This window comes from Python bivittatus, unplaced genomic scaffold, assembly GCF_059951505.1.
Source record: "Python bivittatus isolate LINGU-HERP-01145 unplaced genomic scaffold, Pbiv_v1 ctg000580_np1212, whole genome shotgun sequence".
Lineage (NCBI taxonomy): Eukaryota > Metazoa > Chordata > Lepidosauria > Squamata > Pythonidae > Python > Python bivittatus.
Window position 1 is genome coordinate 9627652 of NW_028277087.1, and position 27183 is coordinate 9654834.

General features: G+C 42.4%; 1 protein-coding gene across 1 annotated transcript; it reads right to left on the reverse strand.

Annotated features, from left to right (window-relative positions):
- Positions 1–1643: 1643 nt before the first annotated feature.
- On the reverse strand, positions 1644–27070 carry GTPBP3 (GTP binding protein 3, mitochondrial). The gene is made up of 9 exons (XM_015889188.3): positions 26878–27070; positions 24258–24484; positions 15743–15829; positions 15395–15597; positions 12079–12151; positions 11539–11682; positions 6674–6839; positions 5500–5790; positions 1644–3777 (listed from the first exon to the last, which is right to left on the reverse strand). The coding sequence occupies exons 1-9, from the start codon at positions 26943–26945 to the stop codon at positions 3546–3548; spliced, it is 1491 nt and encodes a 496-aa protein (XP_015744674.1). The 5' UTR covers positions 26946–27070; the 3' UTR covers positions 1644–3545.
- Positions 27071–27183: the final 113 nt, after the last annotated feature.

The following is a 27183-nucleotide window of genomic DNA, read 5'->3' on the forward strand; positions in this document are numbered from 1 at the left end:
ATCAAAGGTTCTGAAAAGGGGAAAATAAGAAAGTGCCTCCCACAGCTAGACCTTAGCCTGAAAAAGGGAAGAATGACCCAGAACAGGGGTCTACAGGGACTTATAAGGAATAAGAGTTAGGGGCTTTCATGGGAGGGAACTCATTTGAATTAATATAAGGGTAGGGGAATAATATATTCTGGAATTAATATAAACAAACAAGGGCGGAGAATAATGTATTTTGTTCAAGTTTCTTTGATTGGCTATAAAAACTCATCTTTATTATGCTTTCTGATGACAGAAAAGGTATAAAAGCTGTTGTAAACTGTTTTAAGGTGTGGCTGTTCTGTCTCCTTGCTGCCAGTCGGACGGACAGTGGTCCACCCTGCTTTTCTCTGGGCCAAAATAAAAGCTGAACTTTCTTTGGAAAAACCTCGGTCTAGAGTCTCATTTGGATTTATAGATTCTGGGCTAGAAAACCTTACAATAGAAAGTCTGTTTGCAGAATAAGGTACCATCAAACTGTGAGGTACCCAGATTTTATTCATCACTTTGGAATAAGTTGAGCCTCGCTGTTGAATGTTGGAGCGGGATGGGGCCTTGAGCTTTTGATAATGTATATATATATACACACACACTGTGATGGAATGGACTTATGAAGGCCATGCTCAGGGAAATAAGCATGTTCTTAGCCCCCAACAGGAGTGTGGGAAGTTCAAGAAGATGAGGCTGGCACCTCCCTAAGGAATTCACGGTGTTGTGGCTGGCTGGCTTGGGAACTAGGGTTCAATCTGGTGAGATTGATGTCAGGTTCAGCCCAAAGAACTCCAAGAGACAATGCAAATACAGTTCTGTTGCGTTTATTAGCTTCCACCTCAAGACAGAATCTCACCAGACTGAATCCAAGTTCCCAAGCCAGCCAGCCACAACACTGTGAATTCCTTAGGGAGGTGCCAGCCTCATCTTCTTGAACTTCCCACGCTCCTGTTGGGGGCTAAGAACACACTTATCTCCCTGAGCATGGCCTTCCTAAGTCCATTCCATCACACATACATATATACACACACGTATATACACACCCATATATTTCACACACACACACATATATATATATATATATGTATATATGTGTGTGTGTGTAATTTTTATTTTATATATAATTATATATATGTGTGTGTGTGTGTGTGTGTAAGTGTGTATAGTGTTACACTAATATAGAAAGTCCATTTGCAGATTAAGGTACCATCAAACTATGAGGTACCCAGGACTTGTTCATCACATCTGCAAGGCGAGGAGGCAGCCTGGGAAAGAAGGGGAAGGGAGGGGCCATCTGGTTGCTATTTACCTTGGAGATTTTATTCAGGGTGGGAAATGAATGGGGGGGGGGGAAGCTGGAATCACCCAGCGCGCTAGGCCAATAGGCAAGCCACCTACATGATGGCTTTCCATGTTGAGTAAATGCAGCCAAGGTCTGAAATCAACACCTCTATAGCTCTTAAGTGTCCAGAGAAAGTTGGATGGGAGCACAGCATCTGCAGAACAAGAACTCCTGGGAGAAGTGGCTGCACTAGAAGTGTCTACAGGGAGGGGGGTCAAAAAGTCAAGATGGCAGCCACAACCATGCAATCAAAGCCCACCGTGAAAGCTTTGATCATATGGGTGGGCTGCCATCTTAACTTTTTTGATCCTACCCATGGATGCCCCAGGGCTACATACAGGCAACAGGAAGGGGAATGCAGCGTAGATTTATGGCTTTCGATAGCTGCTGGAAAAATGGCACACTGGCGTGGCGGCTTCCACTGCCAGCAATAACACGGGAAGGGAGTTACACAAATTATTATTTTACCACATGCATAGATTTCAGGGGCTCTGTGAACTTGGATGGGAAAAAATAACAAGTTTATTTTCACTACCCTCTACCTGAAATTCAGCTGAGAAAGGGTGCATAGGTTTCACCCGATTCTCAAAGGGGTCCATAGCACAGAAAGGAAAATCCCTGGAGTATCTCTTTGGATCAAATTTCAGCTATTGAAGCAAGACAGACCCGGCTATGAACAATCAACTCTCTTAGCCAGCTACAAGTCTCAACAATTCCTAACCAGCTTTCTAAATCCTTTCCTCTGGCTGACACGCCAGTTACTCCAGAATCATTTATAGCAATTATGACTATGAAACAGGATCCCACCCCATTCAGACTAATCAGGGATACCGCCAGCACTAAGGATCTTCTTTTAAAAAGATCCTAGAAGCAAATCCTGTTGTTCTGCTGTAGGCTCCCTAACCTGGTCAAGGACAGATGTGCTGAGACCACAACTCGCAAAGTACGCAGCCCACCTGGCAGATTCTTAGCACATTTGGAAGGCGCCGGGTTAGGGAAGGCTGTTGTAGCAGACACAACTCCGCCCCTGCCAAGGCTGGAGGGACACACAGATCGCTCCCCAGGAAATATCTGCTTCCCAGTTGTCTTTATGATTACAGATGGGCCTAGAGCCGCCTGAGAAGGGAAACTCCAGCCAGGCGCTTCCTGAATTGATTTTCCGCTCAGCGTCCAGCAGCAGGAAATGTGGCTGTTTTCCCAGTGAGTCTTGAGAAGCCTTGATGCAGAAAGGTCTGCCAGGAAGGAGAGACAGACTGGGGAGGGTTTGGGGGCCACATCCTTTTTTTTCCCAAACCAATCGGGTGGGATTCCCAATTTGGAGAATGAAAGAGAACAGAGGAAGCAAAGCTCTACCCAGGCCTTGCTGAAAAGCCTGTTGCAAGCCCACCTTGGAGCTTCACAGAAGGGCATCTCTGCTAAGGTTGCTGAATAAAACACAATTGTCTGGCTTCATAGATTGTGCTAGCAAGTGTTTTAAAAGCCACAGTGGCTGGGTGGTTATAAGCCATATTAAGATGTGGGAAGCAGTCAGTAAGAAGAGCGTTTCTGGATCAGAAGAAGGATCTTTCTAGTCTAGCATCCTGCTTCCTCTAATAGTTACCTAGATGCCCACCCACCTATGTTCATATGCAGGATCCAAAGACAGTAACCTTTCCTTCATCCCCAGCATTTGACACTCACCGGTAGAAAACGGCTGAACGTGAGGTTCCTTTTTTTGCTACCACAAGAACAACGACTAACAAACCTAACCATTTCCATTAATTTGCCTGATCCCTTTTATAACCATTTCTTCTGTAAACAGAATTCAGTTCTTCAAGCTTCAGATGATTGTTGAAAACTTTATTCCAGAAGACCTTAGACTGTAAAGTTGGCAGGAACCATTTAGCCACCTGCTCAGTGGGAGAGACCGATATGTCATTTGGAGAGGCCACTTCAGCACTTCTTCTATCCTTCTGCAAAAACCCTTTCCTCGTCACCAGTGCAACTTCTAACCCTGTCAGTGTTTTTCAGACTTGGCTGGGGAATTCTGGGAGTTGAAGTCCACACATCTTAAAGTCGCCAAGTTTGAAAAACACCACCCTAAATAAAGCTTGCGGGCAGCCTGTCCCACCAATACTTTCACTGCAGAACCACCTTCAGCTTCTGGGGGGCACCCTGTGCTGACTAGTTCGTAGTTTGCAGTTCTCCTTCACTTGCCGATACAAAAGTCCTTGAAGATGATTGCCAAGAGCTCTTCGGTCCCCACTTGGCCCGTCAGCCGTCCTAGCTGTCGCCGTGCCTGTCGCAGCTGCTCAGCAGCCAACACAAGATCCGTAGGCTGGTACTGAGCAAAGCATCGCAGGGCTTCCAGGCATTTCTGCAAGCTGAGCTGGTGACGTGCTTTTGTTGGACTGGGGGAACCAGTCCGGGGGTCACCACACCTGCAGGGCGAGAGGATGAGATTTGCAGTTCTTAAGTAGAAGATTGATTGGCAGGCATGGAATTGTGCTGGGGTGTTACTTGTATTAAAAGGAAATGTGCAACATCTGAGCATCTATAGCCGAGATACACAGAAGAATGCCTCAATATGTATGTATGCCTAAGGTCCAAGGTCCTATCCCCAACTCCTTAAAGAGATTATCTAAGGCCACGTCCACACAACTTCTTTGATGTACTCTTCTACCATTCTGCAGCTGGCAGGAAATCATGCTGCCCTTTATTCTGCTGCCCCCACAGGGCACCCTTACCATGCACCCAGAACAAGTCCACACTGTGCTGTTCTCTGTACAACTTTAATGCACCACATTCTAAGGACCATGATTGGCAGTCCCCTCATCAGATATTTCAGCTCCACCCAACATCATCCTCCATGTAAAAAGTCTCTTCCAACTGGTGGGCATGATACTCTGGATACTCTGCACAATGCATTTTTTTTCTTTTTTCTTTCCAGTCATATCATTAATTTCCCCCCCTTATAATTATGGGTCAACCATCTGACCACTAGATGCCAGCAATAAGTAAAGAATCTGTTGTATCTCATGGTTGCCAACTTGTGGTCATCTGGATTTGAGTACTCAGCCAATGGGTAACTTTGGCTGAAGAATTGGGCTGTGCTTGGGCATCAGTATGGAAGTTGTGAAGTACCTAAGCACATTACTCAAGGAGAGAAAGCGAGGACTCGGGGCTTCCATAGGAGCAGCAACCACTGGCAAGGGAACTCCCTGATGCAGAAGTACAAGAAATATGACTTCTTTCAATCACATTTGTTAATCCAGGAGCAAGCTACTCAGTTTCAAGCCTTCATACTCTTAAATGGACAAATCCATTTAGAAATGAAGAAAGTGGATGCCAAAGTTAGGGTTCTAACCTCCTTTGCAACCCAATCAGCATTGCAGAACATGCTCCAAACCCAAGGAATGGATGGATGGGAGTGGTTCCCCAGCAGACCCAGAGACCAAATGGGGCTGAGCAGATTACCCTGCCTCCCACAATTGGGTCATTTCAAGCTGCCTCCTTCAATGACCATGGATTGTCTGGATGGAATGTCTTGAGCTGGGATAAGAAGGAAAACACCACCTCCAAAGCAGAAGATCTAAAGCTGTTTTTGGGCTGCTGACCTGAGTATGTATCCTCTGGAGAGAATTAGTAAGGCATCATTGTCCTAGGGCAAGGAAGCCATGTGGATGTAACAGAACACTTTTAGGAACCAACTCCATTTATTAATGGAGATACTCAGCTTGGGACTCATTTTTGTCCAGAATACTGTATACTGTAATTTTGCACTAAGAAAAGAAAATTTTGCAAAGGCAGAGTGAGAAGCTAAATAGGGCTCTTGGGAATAGGCTCCAGTTCCTATCTCTCAGTGCTCTGATACATGAGATGGAGTAGGTGGGAAGGATAACTATTAAACATAAGGAAAACATCCTTTTACACGGCATAATTTATCCCTATGAGAGAATTTTCATGGCATAGGAAAAAATGAATTTTTTCTCCTGATGGCAAGATTTCCTCTCCCTGAGAACTGCAATTTTTTTTCTAAAAACATCACAGAAAAATCCATATTGCATAAGTAATTCAAGCCACAGAGTTTTAAATACACATTCCTTACAATATATACGTCCACCCTCAATTCTCCCCATTGCCTTCTCTTCTCCTGTTCTCACATGTGAGCCAGCTGTTCCTGCAATGCATTCAGGAAGACCACAATCCCATCTCCAGTTTTGCAGGATAACAAGCAGGCAGGGCCTACACCTAGTCTGTCACAGGTCATCAGGAGATCCGCTTGGTCCTCTTCTCCAAGTAGGTCTATTTTGTTCAGAACCAGAAGGTAGGGCTGTGTCCCATTGGGCTCGTTGGGAGACCGAACATCTGCCACGGAGAGAGCTAGGTGGTCAGGCTGCTGAGCTGCTACTTTCCCATCCAGAATGACCAGAACAAGGTCAGCATCATGCACCCTACAAGTAAATAAAAAAAAAAAAAAAGGCTTTAATTCTCTCCTAAGCACCAAGAATCTTTGCAAGCTTCCTGATTATAAGCTTCAGTTCTGAGAGCCATCTTAGGGTTTATTGTAAGAGATGTCCCCACTGGAAGGATGCATCTCATAATGAAGCTAAGGCCTTTTTCGCATTGCAGCCTTAACTACTACACCCACACACATGGAGTGGAAAGGAAGCCAGCTTAAGAAATCCATTTCTGAATTTCCATCCCTTCCTCTGTTTTGAACACAGTGATGGCCAGATGTTCTGTCTGGACCACATTTATTGTGGCTCCCAACTGATGGATTTTTCTTCTGCGTCCTTATTAGGAAAGCAAGCACCAATCACTTTTCTTTTGTGGGTAGTGTTTGAGGTCATGTAATTTTTACTGTGAGCCCAATATGCTGGGGAATTCTGGGAGTTGAAGTCCACCCATCTTAAAGTGGCCAAGGTTGAGAAAGACTGCACTGGGACTGGATGGGGATGGAGGCAATCAAATCAGGAAAGGGATTGACGAGAAAGACGGCCAATTTCATGCCAGTAAAAATTTTTGTTGACTCAAGGATGGACAGGTAGCACTGTTCCTCAGCAGAGGGGAAGACCCTTAGACAACCACAATTAACCATAACTACTCAGTGAAATCTGTTGAGCCAGTTTATCTTTGCCTGGCAGACTTTTACTTCTTACAGCCACCTAGCCAACCACTACTGGAAACTGGATGCTGGGTTCCCTTCTTACATCTTCATGTCCTGTATTGCAATATTTGCTGGGTGGCGACAGATGGCAAGTGTAGGGTCCAAATACTGCTCCCAATGCATAGTCCCTTCCCTTTCTGATCCTCCCCTTCCACAATTCCTTTCACCTCTGCCGAGCCCGGCTCACTCCTTCCATCTCAACCACGTCGGTGGTCTGTCGCAGGCCTGCTGTGTCACTTAGCACCACAGGGAAGCCACCAATGTTCAAGGCAGTCTCTACCACATCTCGAGTGGTCCCTGCCACTGGAGAGACTATAGCAGTTGGCTTTTGACCTAGAGGGGGAAGACTGAATCAGTCAAGAAGGGGAAGAGAGACAGTGGCTACATTCACATGATATGCTTGGCTTGGTTACTGAATTTACCCACTTGCTGGGTTCATGCAGTACAATGAACCATAATCTAACCCAGTGTTTCTCAACCTTGGCAACTTTAAGATGGGTGGACTTCAACTCCCACAATTCCCCAGCATATTATGGGCTAACAGTAAAAATTACATGACCTCAAACACTAACCCACAAAAGAAAAGTGATTGGTGCTTGCTTTCCTAGTAAGGATGCAGAAGAAAAATCCATCAATTGGGAGCCATGATAAATGTGGTCCAGACAGAACATCTGGCCATCACCATGTTCAAAATGCTGGCTGGGGAATTCTGGGAGTTGAAGTCCACACATATTAAAGTTGTCAAGGCTGAGAAACACTGATCTAACCAATTGTCTGGATACTCAAAACAGGCTAAGCCAACACCCCAAAACAAGATTAACAAGATTCTGTTTAGAGATCCAGTGATATGGTAGGGATGGTGTGGAACCAGGTCCAGGGAGACCCAGATCCAATGCAACCTTATCCATGGAAGCTTATTGGGTGACTGTATGCCAGTCACTCTCTCTTAGCCCAACCTCTGTCCTAAGGTTGCAGTAAGAAAAATCAGAGGAAGGAGTGCTATGTACCTTCTTAGAAAAACTCCTAAAGAAAAGCAGAGTATACCTCTAAGGATGGTATAATGGTATATAAGGTATAATGCATTCACCTAAGCTTAGCATGTTGTCTGAGGCTGCTAAGTTTTAGCTGAATTGGTCAAGCTACATAAACTAATCCAAGCCGTGAGTGTAAACTATAAATTCCCAATCCCCCTGCAGAGACCTTATATGTAATTCTTGGAAGTAAAAATGATTTCTTTTGCAGCATACTCATTTCCTTTTAGGTTTTTTTTAAAATTTAAAACAACATAGGGGGGAAAAAAACTGTGTGGGAGTATCCTTGTATCAGGAACCTCAAGCCATTAAGAGTTTCCTGGACCATAAATGGTTGCCACAATATAGAAAAGGACAATATGACTATAGTCTCCCTTAAAGCTGAAAGACAGGAATTCTTTTGAAAGACATCAGAAGACGTTTCCAGTGTCTGGAAACCACCCTCCTTAAAATAATTTAAACGATTAAAAGTGAACTCTCCTTGACTATTCATGGAATAACACAAAGCTAATTAAAATGACAAAAGGGCGAAGATCTTAGCATGCTTTGGGTGAATATACATTTGCTTGGCATATTCTTGGTTTGCTCGTGGTTTGGTAACTATTCTCATATCCTAGCCATGTTGACTTCTGAGATTCTGTCCAAATGGATCTTCCTCTGATGTGCAACAGAGAGGATTTCAATTTCTAAAAAATACCTTTCCTATCTGACAGCCTTTACTCGTCTATAGTTTTTTAACAATTCATTGTATTTACCTTTGTAGCACACCCCATGGGATAGGTTTGGGTGCTGTGGCCACTTGCTACCATCATATATTGTATTTATATTATATTATATTATATTATATTATATTATATTATATTATATTATATTATATTATATTATATTATATTATATTTTTAATTGATTTTAACTGCTTTGTAAACCACCCAGAGTTGTTTTTTAACAAGATGGGCGGTGACAAATTTTATATTTATACACACATTCATTCATTCATTCATTCATTCATTCCCTTGCAACTTTTACTGATTTGGGACATTTAAGTGTGAAACTGCTGAGAGTCCTGCTAGTTTCTCCTTCCAGGCCAAGACTGGAAGAACGGTAAAGCTGCTCACTTTTCACCTACATCTAAACAATAGCCCAGCTGACAGGTTGGCAGACTAAAGCAGTGTTTTTAAACCTTTATAACTTTAAAATATGTGGACTTCAACTCCCAGAATTCTCTGGGCTGGAGAACCACCAAGAGTTTAACCTGACCTCTCTCTTCCATTCCACCAACCTGCTGGCCAGACTACTTTTTGACAGAGGTTTATTGGTGTTGTAGAAGACTGATAGACAGGTTTACCATTCTCTCTGTCACTTGGGCTTTCAGAAGACCAGTAGACCTGTGTTCGGAAACAGTTGTCAAAGAAAGAGATGAATCGCTCAAAGAATAAATGTCAGTGTGTTAAGTAGAATGTGCCTGTTGTGGAAGCAAGAATGGTTGTAAAGATAGAAAAGGATGAGAAATACTGTGAATGGTATCAGTGTAAAATACATTTAGTTAGATTTCCTTTTCTTTTTCTTATCTCATGCCTTTTTTTTTTTTTTGCTTACAATTTCTTATTCCTTTTTAGTAGTTTTGTATAACTGAAGCAGTCTTAGGATTGCTCTTCTTTGTTACTCGGAGGACAGTAGTGTTTTTAAATGGATTTCCTTGTTATTGTTTTATTTCCTTGAATTCTCTCAGAACAAATTGTAGTATTGTTAATATTCTAACAATATTTTTTTCCTGAGGAATCGTTTACATGCTTTGCTATTGTAGTATGCTATTTCTGGAAAATTGCATTTTGATCCTTTTTTCCATGCTAAATTGATATTATGGGGTAATCCAGACATTAAAGTTGATTTTAAAAACTATTATAAGGAAAATTTAGATAGATGCTGGGATTTTTACTTTAGACCATGATATTGATACGTTTTTATTATTTCATATTAAAGAACAAATATAATTTTCTTTATGTCATTGACTGGCAATATTTACAACCACAACATTTATTTTTGATTTGGACCAATGCATTTTCAGTTTCAGAGATCATTCAAAGTAATTACCAAATCTTATGAGACTAAAAATCCCACAATTAGTCTTTATAAATACTTGTTAAAAAATCAATTTGATAAGCACATTTTAAAGAATGAATCAGATAATGAGTGGGAGTTCTCCATTTTGTCTAAACCATAAGAGACTATCTTAATATCTGTACCAAAATTTCCACAGATCTTAGTCTATGGCTTATCAACAAAAATATTTTGGACTTATTGGACTCCATCACATTTATACAGAAGAGGAATGAGTAAATCGTTATGTTGTTGGACTTGCAATGAAAATAATGCTTCATACAAACATATGTTTTTGCAATGGCCTAAAATCATGATATTCTGGGAAGAAATCATTACTTATTTTGGTCTGAATCAGGTTCTCCATATTCTTTTGGATTACATAATTACTATATGCAAATCAACAGTTGGATAGTGGAAAGGGATTCTTCATGTCCTTCTTACAGCTAACAGCCATGTTCTTTAACACTGGGAAGATGAACTTACGGCCCCAGTTATTCAATAGACTGGGTGCTATTTGCAACTTATGAACAAGTTGCTTACAGACAAAGATTATCTAAAAACAATTATAATAAAATATGGTCACCCTCTATTGAAACTTAAAAGTATATAAGTATGTATGTGTATGTACAGATAGTCCTCTGCTTATAATGGTAATTGGGACTGGAATTTCTGTCACTAAGTGATGCGACTGAAAAGTGCAATTGCATTGCTTAGCGATGGCAATCACTGAAGTCCCAGTTACTGTCATTAACTGAATCCCACAGTCATTAGGTGAGGCAACTTCCTGTTGGCTTCCCACAACTAAGTCAGTGGGAAGCTGGCAGGAAGTTGCAAGTCCCAGGTGGCTTGCAAGCAGTCCAGCAGGCAGATAAGTGGCTGCTGCTGGATGGGGGAGGGTGGGAGGAGGTGCGCAAGGGAGGTGTGGCCAGGCTCGGGGAGGGTTCACTGGGATGAGAGGGGGTGTGTGAGGGAGGTGCAACAAGGGTCAGGGAGGGTATGCAGGGGTGTACAAGTGCCTGCCGTGAGCACAGAAGGGCTGGGAAAGGGTGCGCGGGTGGGTGAGACTTATCCAGTGACTTGCAACCTTCACTGCCAGCTTCCTCATTGAATATATACACACACACAGGTAGTCCTCAGTTAACAACCACTCGTTCAGTGACCATTTGAAGTTATGACAGTGCTGAACGAGGAGACTTACTACCAATCCTCGAAGTTGCAGCCATCATAGCATCCCCGGGGTCATGTGATTGCGATTCGGGTGCTTGGCAACCAGATCACAATTATGACTGTCGCAGTCTCCCACAGTCATGTGGTCGCCATTTGCAACCTTCACTGCTGACTTCTGACAAGCAAAGTCAGTGGGGAACTCGGCAGGTGGTCACCAATGGTGATCACGTATGTTGTGCTTAATGAATGCGCAGGATTTGCTTAACGACTGCAGTTGGAACTGCCACAACTGCTGTTGTAGGTCAGCGCAGTCACGTGACATTGCACTTTATGACTGCGTCACTTAGCAATGGAGTTGCTGGTCCCAATTACAGCCATTAACCAAGGATTACCTACACACACACATACTTACACATATATATAGCATATATACATGCATGATATGCCTTTATTTTGTTTCTTTTTTGCTATTGTTTCAGTTTGTTCCACTTAATGAAATAAAGGCAAAATAAAAATTAAAACATATTCACGGCCTTCAGGGAGCTCATGCCATAACTGTTCCTTTGTGTTTATGGCCTTAGCTTTGTCGTTCAGGGTCTGGGGAAGGTTTCTCTTAAAAGGGGGCTTATCAACCTTTCAGCAAAATACTGAAGGACTCCTGCCTTCATCCTTTGACCACTCTCTGACCAACCAACACCCGTTCCACTTTCCCACACGCCCCCAGTGCAACTCACACAACTGGTTGAGAAGGCTGCTCTTCCCGGCATTAGGAGGCCCTGCGATCACCACATGGACCCCATCCCTCAGCCTCTCCCCACGGCGGCCATCTTGCAAATGCTCCCTCAGCTCCGTCTCCAATGCCTCGACAGCGTTTTCCACTGTGGAGGAAAAAAAAAGACCGCTGTGAACCTTTTTCCCAAAATGGCAGATGAGTTTGCCACCCCTTCCTCTTCCACCTGCTTCTCTCCAATATTTTCCCCTCCTTGCCACTGTTCTGAAGAGCTTGTTCACCAAAAGGCACCTTGGCATCAGTGAATTTCTAACGGCAACATCTAAAGAAAAAGAAGAGAACAGACGCAGGGGTGCGCAAGTCGCAGGTGTCTGTAGGGTGTGGTTAAAAGTCAAGGTGGTGGCCACAACAGTGTGACTGAAGCTCTGGCTGCTTTTAATGTCTGTCACGTAAACCGACAGTGCTTCGATTGCGCTGTCGTGGCCGACATCTTGCCTTTTGTGACCACACCCTAACCACCCTCCTGAGCAGAAGCAAGACTCGCCTTGAGCAAGGACGTTGTCCTCGATATTGTCATCTTCGCTGAAGTCGATGTAAGCCTCCAGATGGGCCAGGGCCTGCAGAGGAAAAGGACTGAGAGCTATTTTTCTTCAGGGGAAAAGAGGAGGAGGGGGAGAGGGCTGCAGACAAAGGATATTTAAATATTTATTGAATATTTGATGGTAGTTCCATATAAATGAGTAATATTCTAATCTAATAAATGAGTCTGGTAGCGCCTGTCCAACTGGCAAATTCTATTAAAAGGCATAAGGTTTTGTGAGCTGATGTGAACTCCTGCATCAGTCTAGTCCAGTGTTTCTCAACCTTGGCAGCTTGTAGATGTGTGAACTTCAACTCCCAGAATTCCCCAATATGCTGGGGAATTCTGGGAGTTGAAGTCCACATATCTACAATTTGAGAAACACTGGTCTAGTCATTCTATGCATCCGATGAAGGGAGCAGCAGCTCCCCAAAGTTTATGCCTTTCAAATTGGCTAATTGGAAAAGTTGCTTCCAGAGTCTTCCTGACTTTTCGCCCCCACAGACCCATACAGGTCTGTTCCTACAATGCCTAAACAAAGAGTCAATATTCAACCATTTGACAGTAAAAGTACAGGCAGTCCTTATTTAACTATGGCAATTGGGACTGGCAACTCCGTCATTAAGCAACATGGCGGTCATTAGGTGTGACGTCACGTAATTGCAGACTGGTTGCCAAGCCCCCAAATCCTGATGACGTGACCGTAGAGATGCTGTGACAGCTATAACCAAAAGGACCAGTTGTAAGTCTCCTTGTTCAGCGCTGTCATAAATGGTCGCTGAATGAGTGGATGTTAAATGAGGACTATCTGTACATTTAAAAACACAAAAGCTATTTCTCCATGAATGGAGAAGAGAGAAGGAATATCTGCCATCTGATGGGACTCAGGAAACGGACCTTTTCTGTCACAGCACCTACCTCTGGAACAACATCCCCACCAAGATGCAAATGTCCCCTACAGAGACCTTGTTTAAGCAAAGTTTAAAGGCTTGGCTCTTCCTTAAACCTTGGATTATGGAGTATGGCAGACCCCTTTTTGGGAATATATGGGGTTGAGGGCTATGTTTTATTAATCTCCCTGGACATTCATCTTTTTTTGTGGGGGTGATTATAACATTTTCAATTCTTTTTACTGCTGGACGCTTCCCAGAGTTATACAGCCAGATGGTTTTACAAATTTGACAATAATAAATTTGCAATGTTCCAGATAATAAAATGAAGGCATACATAGTATTTATTATTAAGCAAAATTCAGACATGAAAGAATGGTGTTCCCTTTCCTTCCTATATGCATTCACACTTTAGGCTTTCCTGCCTCCACTTAATGCCTTTTTTTAGCCTCCCTCCAAATATTTAAGCATTTCTTCATTTACTGAAATGGATACCCCGTTCTTCAGGATAAAAAATTATCAGGTTGCTCTCAAACAGTGTTTTTCAAACTTGGCAACTTTAAGATGTGTGGACTTCAACTCCCAGAATTCCCCAATGGTGGCTGGGGAATTCTGGAAGTTCAAGTCCACACATCTTAAAATTGCCAAGTTTGAAAAAAACACTGCTCTAAGTACCAAGTAACGGGGGTGAAAGAGATATGCACCACATTTTTGGGCCAAGAGGAGCTTCTGCACTTGGAGACTGTTCTGAAAAAGTTGGCAGGGACAGAACAAAAATTACACTTGATTTAAATTAATATGATTATTCTCCATGTATTCATAATTCAGACACGTTAAAAATAGTATTTGCCAACATTTTTTGGAAAGGTTCTGAGAAACACTTCCAAAACTTCTGTAGCTTGTCTGGTTGCCCCAGAGCCACATCCCATCCCTTGCAAAGATGTAGAAGGGCTGAGACAAGGTAGGGTGACATTTACAGCTGACGTATCTCTCCAAGGGCCATTCTGACCAATTTGTATTGCTGTTTCACCGATACAAGTGTTGGCATCCATAAAATGTGGATGGTGTGGTTTTGATCAAACCACAGCAGCATCTGCTCAATGTGTCTGGGCGACTTCGCACAATCTGAGAATGTCGATGAGTGGCCTGAAAGCTTAAGAGCCAGCATTTTATGCTGGATCATTGCTTCCTCTGGCTATGCTTAGCTCCTTGTTGTATGGACGTTTGGAGCAACTCATACATCATTTGGAGAGCTCATGCCTATGACTCTTAAAAGGAAAAGGCAAAATCCATGCCAAAATGATCAAGTTTGGACCCGCTGCTTCTGGAGAACTATTGTGCAGTGATTTCCGTTCCATTTCTGAGCAAGGTTTTTGGAAATGTGGTATCTCAGACAGGCTTGGGCAATGCCAGTTATTGATTTATCCCCCTCCTGTCTTCTTAAATACTAACAATAATTACAACAGAGAATACAAAATAAGCATCAAAAAAGAAATTAAAATAAATGCACACCTTGCCAACAGTTAAAAGCCTGAGAAAATAAATGTTTTTTGGCTGTCCTTTTAAAGGCAGAGAGAGTGAGAACCAAATGCAATTTCTAAGGGAATGCATTCATAGTTGGGGATGAAGGAGGAGGAGACCTTCTCATGCTTGCCAGATTAAAAAAAAAGGGCCTGTTCTGCAAATGTTAACATCTGGACAAGTTCAGATGTTGAAATACACCAAAAGGGCATTTTAGAATATTAAAAAAAAATGGGAAAGGCTGACAATTCTATGAGGTAGATGTTTGTGTGAACTGAGTAACTAGGTGCATGCATTGTGTTGAAGCAGCTTGTTTACTCACAGCTGGTAGAGTTTGCACAAGACATTTAACTATACATGGGGACTAGGGCCTCACAGCTAGGAAGACTCCTTCCATTGTAACCACCAACCCCGCCTCACTTGGTAGGGACACCAGAAGGAGGGCCTCTGAGCATGACTGAAAAGCTGAGGCAAGTATCTATGGGAAGAAACCCTTCTTCTCTAAAAGGAAATTAGTCAAATTCTTGGGGGGAGGGGTACTCAAACTGTCAAGGGCTACTGGATAAGACTTATACATATTTCATCTTAAGGTTCAGAAGCAGCTAGCTTCTAAATATCAAACAAGTTATGGTCCCCTGGTCTTGCTTGTGAGCTTCATGGAAGCATCTGGTTTAGCTCCTGCTGGAAGCAGAAGATGGGTTGGGAGGGGTCTTAATGTCCTTTTTATTTCCTGACTGTCACCCTGCATGCAACCCCCTCTTCTCTTCCTTCATTCAAATGCTGTATACGGTTTGTAGAGCCATAAAGCAAATTGAGAAATGCCAGTTTCTAAGACTTCTAAACACACCCCAATCCAGCCTGCTCCTTGCCTTTGTGAGGGTGTCGCTCCAGCGCTGATAGAGCTGACCCAATTCCCCATCCATCTGACGTAAGGCCTGCCGGCGCTGGCCTTCCGTCTCAGCGTGAATTAGGTCTCCTAAGCCTTCAGCTGCCGTGAGGTCTAGCTTGCCATTCTGGAAGGCCCGTTTGGTGAATTCTCCAGGTTCAGCAAAGCGCAGCTGAGGAAGTGCACCTGAAACCAGGAAGAGACTTTCACACTGGGATTCTTTACTGCTCCCCCAGTTAAGAGGTACCCTTCCCTTACACCACTAAAAAATGGCTGTGGGAAAGAAGAATTCCGGTTGTTCAGAAGCTAGCCAAAATATTGAAAGACCCACCCAAAGCATTCAAGACGCCGTTCACCACAGCTGGGCCACCATGCACATGGAACTCGGCACTGTCCTCACCTGTGAAACTACCTGGCCCTGTAGAAAAATAACAAAGTTTGGAATTAATTCTCCCTCCCTCCAAAGAGGGAGCAATAAATTACAAGGTCCACTCAATTCCTCAGAAGGAGGATTCTGCTTCATCCAATCAAGAGTTTTTCTGGTGGCTCAAGAAATACTTCCAAAAACTTGACAAGCACCTCAGTGATTGGAATTCAAGAATAGATCACCCTTGAAATTCAGGGTCCTTTAACCTATCCTGACTTAGTCACCAAGACGGTAAGATAAATTCAGGTGGATGATGGGACTTTTTCAGCCAGTGACCAACAACATATCCTCTGGCAATGATTTAACCACATTAGGTAAAGAAATAATTTCACCCATCCTGAATCCAACTCCAAATAATTTGATCAGAAAACACTGACTTCTAGTATTGTAAGAGGAGAAAAATGTCTCTCTTTATAATTTCTTTAAACAGTTTTACCAACTTAAACTATTTTTCCATTAGTGTTTTCTTTTTCAGGAATGCCTTTCCTGGAAGGGAAGAGATTTCGTTTCCTGCTTGTTTTTGGATCCTATTTTGGAGTATGAATTTGCCCAGTCTTCAGATCAATCTCAAAGACTGCTTTCAGAGGATTAACATGCTAATCAAAGATTGTGGCAGAACAGAAAATGGGCAGTGGAATATGGTAAAAGAAGCAGAGTAGCAATTAATGACCACACAGTCTTATCCCAGGGTGGACTGGCCCCCAGCGCTTAGAAATATGACAGCACAATCAACTGATGTCCATGTATGGCTACAAATAATGACACTATAATTAAATGAAAGGGTGTGGTAACTCATAACAAGATTTTTGGAGGATATGATTGAAAAACAGTTGGAAAATCAGTCAGCTAGTCTGGTCATCTAGCCAGCATGGTCAAGCTACAACAGATGATAGCAGAAACAGCAAGATGTTGGAGGCCTCAATGGATGGTAGAAGAATGAAAAGCTGTACAACTTATGGCCCAACAAAAAAAATGCACATAAGAAGTTGATGAAGGCACCTTGTCATAAGAGTCACAGATGCCATATTTATTTGCTGCAGATCTGATGGAGCCATTTGGAAGGTTAGTGTTGCTAGCTCCATCAGTATTTAAAAACAAGTCACATCAACTTAGATACGCTTCTTACTTAACGTACTCCTTCTCAGGATGCCCCACAGACAACCTTCTCTTGATCTTCTTCTAACAAAACCACAGACTGAAGTTTAGAAGATCAGCGTAAAGTCTCCTTACTGAGTTAGAAGGAATGTTATAGGTTGGCTCTGTAGCTGCAAGGACGGTTCTTTTTTTGAACCTCATTTCTAAATATTTATTTATTTTTCAAATTCGGTCACCATCCATCTCACAAGGAAGGGACTCTGGGTGGTAAATATGAAGTCCATCAAACCTGGTATACCATGAGCTATCAGTCAAGGGTTATACCTTGTACTCACTGGAAGCAGAGCTAGGGGAAGAAAGGGCTTGGGGTTCTGGATTCCACTACTTTGGGTATGATGTAAGATAATCCTCATTTAAACAAAACATCTTGAATGTGGCAATCCATTTTAGATACAGTATCCTGTTGGTAATTAATATCGATCTATCCCTCTTGAGGCAGTCTTCATACAGTCAGGTCCAGAAATATTGGGACATCGACACAATTCTAACATCTTTGGCTCTATACACCACTACAATGGATTTGGAATGAAACAAACACAATGTGCGTTAACTGCAGACTGTCAGCTGTAATTTGAGGGTATGTACATCCAACTCAGGTGAATGGTGTAGGAATTACAACAGTTTGCATATGTGCCTCCCACTTGTGAAGGGACCAAAAGTAATGGGACAATTGGCTTCTCAGCTGTTCCATGGCCAGGTGTGTGATATCCCCTCAGTACCCCAATTACAATGTGCAGATAAAAGGCCCAGAGTTCATTTCAAGTGTGCTATTTGCATATGGAATCTGTTGCTGTCAACTCTCAAGATGAGATCCAAAGAGCTGTCACTATCAGTGAAGCAAGCCATCATTAGGCTGAAGAAACAAAACAAACCCATCAGAGAGATAGCAAGAACAGTAGGCATGGCCAAAACAACTGTTTGGAACATTCTCAAAAAGAAGGAACGCACCGGTGAGCTCAGCAACACCAAAAGACCCGGGAGACAACGGAAAACAACTGTGGTGGATGACCGAAGAATTCGTTCCCTGGTGAAGAAAACACCCTTCACAACAGTTGGCCAGATCAAGAACACTCTCCAGGAGGTAGGTGTATGTGTATCAAAGTCAACAATCAAAAGAAGAAGTCACCAGAGTGAATACAGAGGGTTCACCACAAGATGTAAACCATTGGTGAGCCTCAAAAACAGGAAGGCCAGATTAGAGGTTGCCAAACGACATCTAAAAAAGCCTTCACAGTTCTGGAACAACATCCTATGGACAGATGAGACCAAGAGCAACTTGTATCAGAGTGATGGGAAGAGAAGAGTATGGAGAAGGAAAGGAACTGCTCATGATCCTAAGCATACCACCTCATCAGTGAAGCATGGTGGTGGTAGTGTCATGGCGTGGGCATGTATGGCTGCCAATGGAACTGGTTCTCTTGTATTTATTGATGATGTGACTGCTGACAAAAGCAGCAGGATGAATTCTGCAGTGTTTCGGGCAATATTATCTGCTCACATTCAGCCAAATGCTGCAGAACTCATTGGACGGCGCTTCACAGTACAGATGGACAATGACCCAAAGCATACTGCAAAAGCAACCAAAGAGTTTTTGAAGGGACAGAAGTGGAATGTTATGCAATGGCCAAGTCAATCACCTGACCTGAATCCCATTGAGCACACATTTCACTTGCTGAAGACAAAACTGAAGGGAAAATGCCCCAAGAACAAGCAGGAACTGAAGACAGTTGCAGTAGAGGCCTGGCAGAGCATCACCAGGGATGAAACCCAGCGTCTGGTGATGTCTATGCGTTCCAGGCTTCAGGCTGTGATTGACTGCAATGGATGTGCAACCAAGTATTAAAAAGGGAAAGTTTGATTTATGATTATTATTCTGTCCCATTACTTTTGGTCCCTTAACAAGTGGGAGGCACATATGCAAACTGTTGTAATTCCTACACTGTTCACCTGAGTTGGATGTACATACCCTCAAATTAAAGCTGACAGTCTGCAGTTAAAGCACATTGTGTTTGTTTCATTCCAAATCCATTGTGGTGGTGTATAGAGCCAAAGATGTTAGAATTGTGTCGATGTCCCAATATTACTGGACCTGACTGTAGATCAAGAAACTGGTCTGAATTGGAAGCCTATTTTTAAAATCTTTCCTTCTGCTCTCCCAGATGCATATATATTGATGGCAGGTGATTTTAATGCTAAATTAGGGACAGATGATGTCACGTTATATGTTAGATATCAGGGCTGCCCATCCAATTCTGAAACAGACGTTCTTCCCTCAATCTGGCACCGGAAGGATAAGAAGTCAAACTGTGGGATTTTGTTTGGCTCAGATGACGTAGAGGAATTTAGGTTTTGCCTTGAGAAAGAAGCGGAAGAGGTTAAGTGGTTGCTCAGTCTCAAGAAAGTAGAAAGCATGAGAAAGAAGTTTAGAACAGCTCCACCTTGATTTTGTTGTCCTTAAAAATGCACCAGCGAACATTTTGGAAAGATGTTCAAGTTTCTGTTAATATACCTAACAATAGCATTATTGGAATCCCTGTCTGTTTCTTGACCTTACCTACCTCAAAGGCCTGACAGATGGCCAATACCTTAATTCAGTGTTTCTCAACCATGGCAACTTTAAGCTGTGTGGACTTCAACTCCCAGAATTCCCCAGCCAGCGTGCTGGCTGGGGAATTCTGGGAGTTGAAGTCCACACAGCTTAAAGTTGCCATGGTTGAGAAACACTGCTTTAATTGGACCATAGCAATTAGTTCTACATGCAGTTGCCCTTAAAGACAATCTGGAAGCTTGCAGTGGCCTACGTAGTGATGAATGTTTCTAGATTTACTAATGTAACACCTCTACTCCAGGAACTGTACTAGCTGCTAGTCAGTTTCCAAGTGCAATTTAAGACACTGGTTCTTACTTGTAAAGTCCAAATGACTTAGGATCTGCTTACGCTCAAGGTCATCTGCTCCAAAATGAATTTCCCCATCCTGTGAGATCTGGAAGAGAAGCCCCGCTGACGGTCCTGTCCCCAAGGAGTTCCATCTGCAGTGTTTTTTTCCAATGGTGGCATTCCTCTTGTGGAATAACTCGCTACATATATGGACCACCCCTTCCTTACAGAGCTTCCACAGAGAAGTGACAACATGGCTCTGGCAGAAAGCATTAGAGAGATGTTAAGTTTGCGATCTGCCCGTTGGATTGTGCCATGATGGTTTTCTGTTTGCCCATTGTTTTCATCCTTATTTTTGCTGTGCGTTGCTCAGAGCCATTTGGAGGGGAGTGGCACAGAAATATCAAGAATAATACAAATAAATAAACAAAACCTATACATTTTTATTTATTTATATTTCAAATTTGTCACTGCCCATCTCACTGTGGACATTCCAAAGGACACCACTGAAAATGATCACCCAGCAGAATTTATTGACTGGGTAAGGACTAAAAGGAATGCTATTAATTCCTTTATTATGGCAGGTAATTTGCTCCATTTTGTAAATTGTTGGGTTCTTGGTGTTCTCTGAGCTTGATTGGTTTTCTTCAGTTGTTTCATTAGTAGGCTGGGTAATGTCATTACTCTCCCATGCTCTGATAATGTTATCTAGCCTGGTAATGAATTGTCTGCAGAAAATCAACCAAGCTCGAAGAACACCAAGAACTCAACAGTTCAACCCTGAGCTACATAGATTCTCCACTGCTGGAATCTGTAAATTGTTTGGAGGTTGTGTAGTCTGAGAAATGACCTCCTTCCAGCCTAATTAAATTTGACATCTTTTGTGTGGCAGCCTCATGTAGAAGGTCTTTATCTCTCACACATTTTCCCTCAAGGAAGATCATGATGCATTAACTGCTTCAGTTGAACTCAGCAATAACAACCAACTTTCTTCAGAGTGATTCCAGAATGTGCCTTCTTTCTTCATAGCTAACAAGACCCAATCTGAATGTTTGACCCCTATAACAACTTTGTGCAAGAATTACAAAAATGACTACCCCAGAGGAACACAGCTGAGCATAAACAGCAAACAAAAAAGTGCTTATTGGAAATAACAAGGTCCACAAAGCTAATGAGAACATAACACTACTGCAGGATCTTTCACAGGAGATGCAGCTCTATAAACAACTTTTTAAATATAAGAAATGTGCTGCTATGAAGGATTTTGGGAATTGTTTGGTACAAACAGAAACAGAAAGTAAATTTCTTTCTAGCATACCACATAAGTCACCCTAAAAATGGCACTATTTTACCTGAACCACCCAGAGTTGCTCTGCAGTGAGATGGGCAGTGACAAATTTGAAATATAAATAAATACATTCCATGTAAATGGTGCTATTCCACCTGAAGCATTTTAAAGAATTGTAGAAAGATGAATTTTTGGACCCAAAACCACATTTATAGAGGACCTACCAGTTTGGCTGCTGGTCTTGGCTACAGAAGGACTTAACTGCACATTTAAGACCAGGGAAGGCTCCACAATGATTCAATTCCTGAGTTAATTAAAAGTAATTCAGCTTGGTGGGCACTGATTTTGGCTTCACTGTTTATATTTATAGATAAATATGCCTATATGCCTAGCGACTGGGGGCTTGCAATGATAATTCCCATCTTTACAAAAGGAGGGATGATCAGCAAATTACAGACTTATCAGTTTGCTTAATTAACTGCAAATGCGATGGCATGTGTGTGTGTATGAGATTGATTGGAACAGGAGAGCCTCCTGGTGGAGGAACAAGCTGGTTTCCAAGAGGATTATTCTACTACAGACCAACAACTAATGCTCTAATACTTGACAGAGATACAGTCAATTGTTGGTAGATAGTGGATTGTTCCACCCTCTCTCTGTATGCAGCCTTTATTATTTTAAATTGGTATTTGATTATACTGATCTCAGAAAGCTGTGGGAAAGCTGGAAGTCTCAATAGAAGAATGCCTGTAACTCTTAGCGTGAACTCATGAAGACAGGTGACTGAAAATTAAATGTGATTTCCAGCAGCTTTCAACATCAGCTGTATCAGTTGAAATGGAGTTAAGCAAAGTTAGCTCTATTTTTTAATTACTACCTATCTACTTTGATACCTATATAATATAGACTATCATTCTGATACCCATCCAGAGCCTTCAAGAATGGGTGGTATATGCAAATAAACAAATCAACAGAGGGGAATTAATTTCTCCTACCATAACGCAGCTGTATTATCTAGGTTCCCTCTAGGACTCAAAATAGCTCTGAAGACCCTAATACAGTTCTGCTAGGAGAAACTGGGAATAAATTATCAAAAGACTAAAATTACAATCTTTGCTGGGAGATTTACTGTAAGTGTCATGCCCGGCACCCAGATGGGCATCCAGTTGAACAGGTGAGATGTTTCAAAATATTTGGAGGTGGTGTTTTCATGCCTCTGGCAGTAGGAAGTTATCTTCTATTTTCTTAAAGCGTCCAGGGGAGTACCTCTATTATTTTAAATTTTATGTGATCTAGGTGAGGTTCCTGCTCTACTGAAAATATGAGAAGTAAAGATGCTGGCAACAATGCTTAGGGTACCAATAGAGGTGAATATGTGTAGCTCAGCTCTCACAATTGTGGAGTCCTTGGGGTTCTCTGAGCTTGGTTCTTTTCTTGCAAACGTTTCATTACCCGGCTAGGTAACATCTTCAGTGCTAAAATGGGATGGGGTTTGCTCTCTGTTTATGTGCTGTGGTCTCCCTTGCCAGTGCTGGTAAGGATGGGGGTTTTGTTTTGCTCCTTTGGCACCAGCACTGGCAAGGCAGGCCACAGCACATAAATAGAGAGCAAACCCCATCCCATTTTAACACTGAAGATGTTACCTAGACGGGTAATGAAACATTTGCAAGAAAAGAACCAAGCTCAGAGAACCCCAAGGACTCCACAATGCTTAGGGTGCTGGGGGGAGGGGGGCTTTTCTCTGGAGCATGTTCAAATCAAATCTTTAAGAACTGCATTCCAGACTTCTGTTGGGTCACAAATGCTGGCTTGTGTATAAATTTGCTTTGTTTATCTATTTTCCCTTTTGTTAACATGTAAATATAAGTATGTATGTATATATGTAACAATACAATGGATATTTTAATACTAAGTAATCAGCTTAAGATCGAAACCTTTATTATACAACAAATACTTTGATTGCAATTTGCAGTGGTTCCTTTTTCAATGTTATACTCAATAATGTTATGCTTGTAATATTGACATCCAAAATTGTAATTAATATTGATAGAATAATTTTTTTCTCCATTTTCAACACTCTAACTTACCTAAATAATAGAATGTCAATAATCTTCCATTAATGTTGTATAAACATCACTGTGTTGAAACAATACACTGTAGCAAGATTGATAACATAATAAAAAGGAAAAAAACCCCAAGAGCAGCTATATAAAAAAAATGCTGCCTTGCATTTTGAGGTGGTGTAGGGAAAGTGGACATTAATATACAGATGTTGATATTCAGTTACTGAGATGACCATATTTCCCTTTGGGTCCAGCCCCTCTAACATTGGAGGAAGGATTCCAATCTATATGAAAGCAGTCCCAGATGGTGAAATTAGCATCCTTAAGATTTTCTCCTTCTTCCTAACCTCCATTGGATATAAACAGGCCAGCTCTGCTCAGAAGACTGATTTAAGGAGGCCAGCAAATCTCTCTTTTAGCATAACCTGTGCTGTATCTTACACAAGTAGAAGTCCCAAAACAGAGAAGGGCTTTTAGGATAATATGCTGTAATGCCATTCTTCAGCTGTTTGAGAGAGAGGATCTAGAGCAGTGTTTCTCAACCTTAGCAAATTTAAGATGTGTGGCCTTCAACTCCCAGAATTCCCCAGCCAGCATTCATAGTTGCTAGTTGATTTTATTGTTGAATTATTGCTATCTGCACTAGGTAAATGTGGATTAACTATAGTGTTTATAAATGTGTAAAACAAATAAAAATAACACAATTCTAGAAATGGGTAGCTGGAACTCTATGACTGATCAGCTGTATAACTGATATATAGAATCAATTTTTTAAAAAAAATCCCACTGTAACCAGCCTTTTCTTCTTTCTCTGATCCCACCAATAAGCATTCTATTCAAATGCTTTCACATTTGGACTCTGGCCCTGTAATTTGGAAAAAAACAGTTGCAATTTTTTTACATAAATAAATCCTATTCAATCGAGTGGGACGTTGCCAACTCGACAAACAGAGAACTATGTATAAGAAACTTGATAAAGATTTAATGTTGGACAACGATCAATACACATAGGCTTGGGTACTTTAAAATTCTAACCTGGGAACCATAGCACAAGGCCCCGGTCGAGGGTTTCAGAAGAGCTGGGATCACAGATCCTACGTAAAGTAGCAGTTCTTGGAGGCGGTGGTTCCTTTGTCCCTGTTAGGGAGAGCAAGGCTGAACAGCTAGCTGGCCCACTGGTTCGAATCACAGCCACTCCACATTTTCCTTGGCCTGAAGACAACGCAAAGATGGTGTCCCTCTTTGCAGCCTGGCAATGTAACCTGACAAACAGAGAGGAAGATATCAGGGTATCCCAGCCTGATTGGATGCGGGCACTAAGGCCTGAAGGACCAGGTTGGGGACAGATTGTCATGGAGAAAATCGATCTATGTGGTTGCTAAGAGTTGACACCAGCTTGATGGCACTCAATTTAACAGGTGCCTTTTGGGAAGTTTGTACAGACTGTACCACTGTCCACTAAATTGGATGTGCTGATGAGACAGAAGCAATAATCAAGCAAAAACTCACGTTTGGTGTTCATGCAGATAGACTCAACACTGCTTATAGCAAACAGAATTTAAAACCAACTACTTGTATAAATAATGTGACCCAACAGAACAAAGCAGCCAAAAGCTGCCTTTTCTATTTCTTTCCAGAATAAGAAATGGAAGCTAACACTTACTTTGCAATTCCAGAGTTCAACCAACTCTTGACTTTTTTTCATAGGCCTACAGTCGCCCTGACCCCGTGCATCACCCCACACAAAACATCCACATTTTTGATTACACATTTCTGCCTTGGGGCAGCTCATAAACACAGAAATGTGGTAGTACTGTTTTTCTGTTGGATTTTTCTCCATTGGAAGGGAAGCTGCCCTATTCGAAAATAACTAGTACATAGTTACAGTTTCTATTATGCACATATACATATACACAAAGACACACTGTTGCACATTATTTCTATTATTATTTATGCCATTGCTATATCCAAAACAGATGGCAGAAGATAGCCAGTCTTTCCAGATTCAAAAAAGTAGTTCAGACCAGGTTAGTGCTTGGATGGGAGACCACAAGGAAATCTCAAGTCTGTAAGATAGACTGGGAAACTGAGGAAAAAAAGAAACACCAGAAGGCACCAATGTCGAACTGCTTTAATTGAAGAGATTTTTCTTTTTATTTTGCAGGAAAACTACCTGGACATTTCTTGTCATTAAATCATTAAGTGTTAAGCTCAAATCAAGGGAGATGTTTCCATTTTTCTACCTAAAGGGCGCTAATGGTAGCAACACAGATCTGGCACATTTAAGTTTAATGAGAAAAATGTTGAAAGGAGCACTCCCTCCCTCCATCTCATTAAAGAAATCACATGATTCAACAATCATGTAGGTCTTAGCTAATTAACAAATGAATCAGTTGAATTTGCATACAAGTAAATACAGACTTGGCAGGTGAAAGGATTAGTTTTGGATGGTGCATATATGGCAGATGATATGGTTAACATTTTCCAAAAGGAGGCATTTCTTAGAAATGTTCTAGGATTCCTTTTTTTTTTTATCAAGCATCCCTAATTATCTCATTCAAAAGCGCTGTGATAAAGTGATCACACACTTGATCAGAAGTGTTATGTGAGTCCAAGTTACTGGAACCCAAACTTTACAGCAAATTTCCTCCTACCTTGTAGGATTGTTGTGAAGATAAAGTAGGGAGAGGTGGATACCCAACTATTGCAACTTGTGATCACCAAAAGTCTAGATACAAATTTGATAAATAAATACAATGGGTCAGTGAGGCCAATCTCAGATTCTTAGAGGAGAAAATAAAATAAAATATGCAATTGTAATGGTATGTGGGAATAATTTTGAGAGATAAGAGGAAGAGCCGCAGACTAGGCAATGGTCAGATAAGAGGTAGCTGAACCCACAGAAGGAACGGGGTGTGGCAAACCTCTCAGAAGGGACCCTCCCTAGTTTCTTGGACTGTAAAGGTGAGGGGGGAGAGATGTACTTTCAGACGTGCAAGATTCTGTTAATGTCACCTTACAATGAAGAGAGGGCTAGTAGTCCTGAGTGTGCTTCTTGTCTGGACTACCTTGCAAGGCTGACAGTAACACTGTGACCCCACCTTTCCAAAGAAGCACATGTCATTTATTCTCACTGCTGTCTTGCATGGGAAGTTAGACTGAAAGTATGTCTAGACCAGTGTTTCTCACCCTTGGTGACTTGAAGATGTGTGGACTTCAACTCCCAGAATTCCCCAGCCAGCATGGCTGGCTGGGGAATTCTGGGAGTTGAAGTCCACACATCTTCAAGTCACCAAGGGTGAGAAACACTGGTCTAGACTACATACTGTATTATGGGCACTCATCAACTCTGTACAAATGAGGGTTGCCCAGTCCACTCCATGGAGCTCCTGAATCTTTAAAAACTAGAAAGCCGGCCGACAAAGCTAGTGAAATATGCTCGTGAAGCTCTTACAACGTGCAGAGGCGACTTTCCCTGTTGAACTCCTGCCTTCCAGGCAGCTGTTACAACGGAGTGAGCCTTCTGGAGGGGGGGAAGAGGAGGAGGCGGCGGTAAAGTCGGCAGAACGAACAGCCCGGTCCGCAGGGAACCCCACACCCACGCCGCACCCACGTGCCTCCCCAGAGGCGGAACCCCGCATTTAGAGCCACCCACCTGCAGAAGAGCTTGAAGACCCTTCGACTGCCTACAGGCAACAGCCTTCTCTGCCAGGAAAGCCACATCGCTCCCCGGAAGGAAGCAGAGCAAGATCCTCCTTACCTTTCCCCGCCAACCGCCTCCCCCAACTCCATCCCGCCCGACCGTCTCCCCTCAGCAAAATCCCCACGCTTCCTTCGCCACCCCGACCTGACGTTCGCTTCTGGCTTCAACTGAGGGCAACGTGCCCTTTTGCAACGTGATTGGCCGGGAGGGGAGGGGGCGGGGCTTCGGAGAGGGGCGGGGCGCCACGCTCTCCCGTTA

Coding starts and splice junctions, on each gene's coding strand:
- GTPBP3 (XM_015889188.3), bottom strand. CDS start 26,945: ATGTGGCTTTCCTGGCAGAGAAGGCTGTTGCCTGTAGGCAGTCGAAGG. Junction 6,840..11,538: donor CAGCCTTCTCAACCAGTTGT/GTGAGTTGCACT, acceptor TTCCCCCTCTAG/GTCAAAAGCCAACTGCTATA. Junction 5,791..6,673: donor GTGAGCCGGGCTCGGCAGAG/GTGAAAGGAATT, acceptor ATTTACTTGTAG/GGTGCATGATGCTGACCTTG.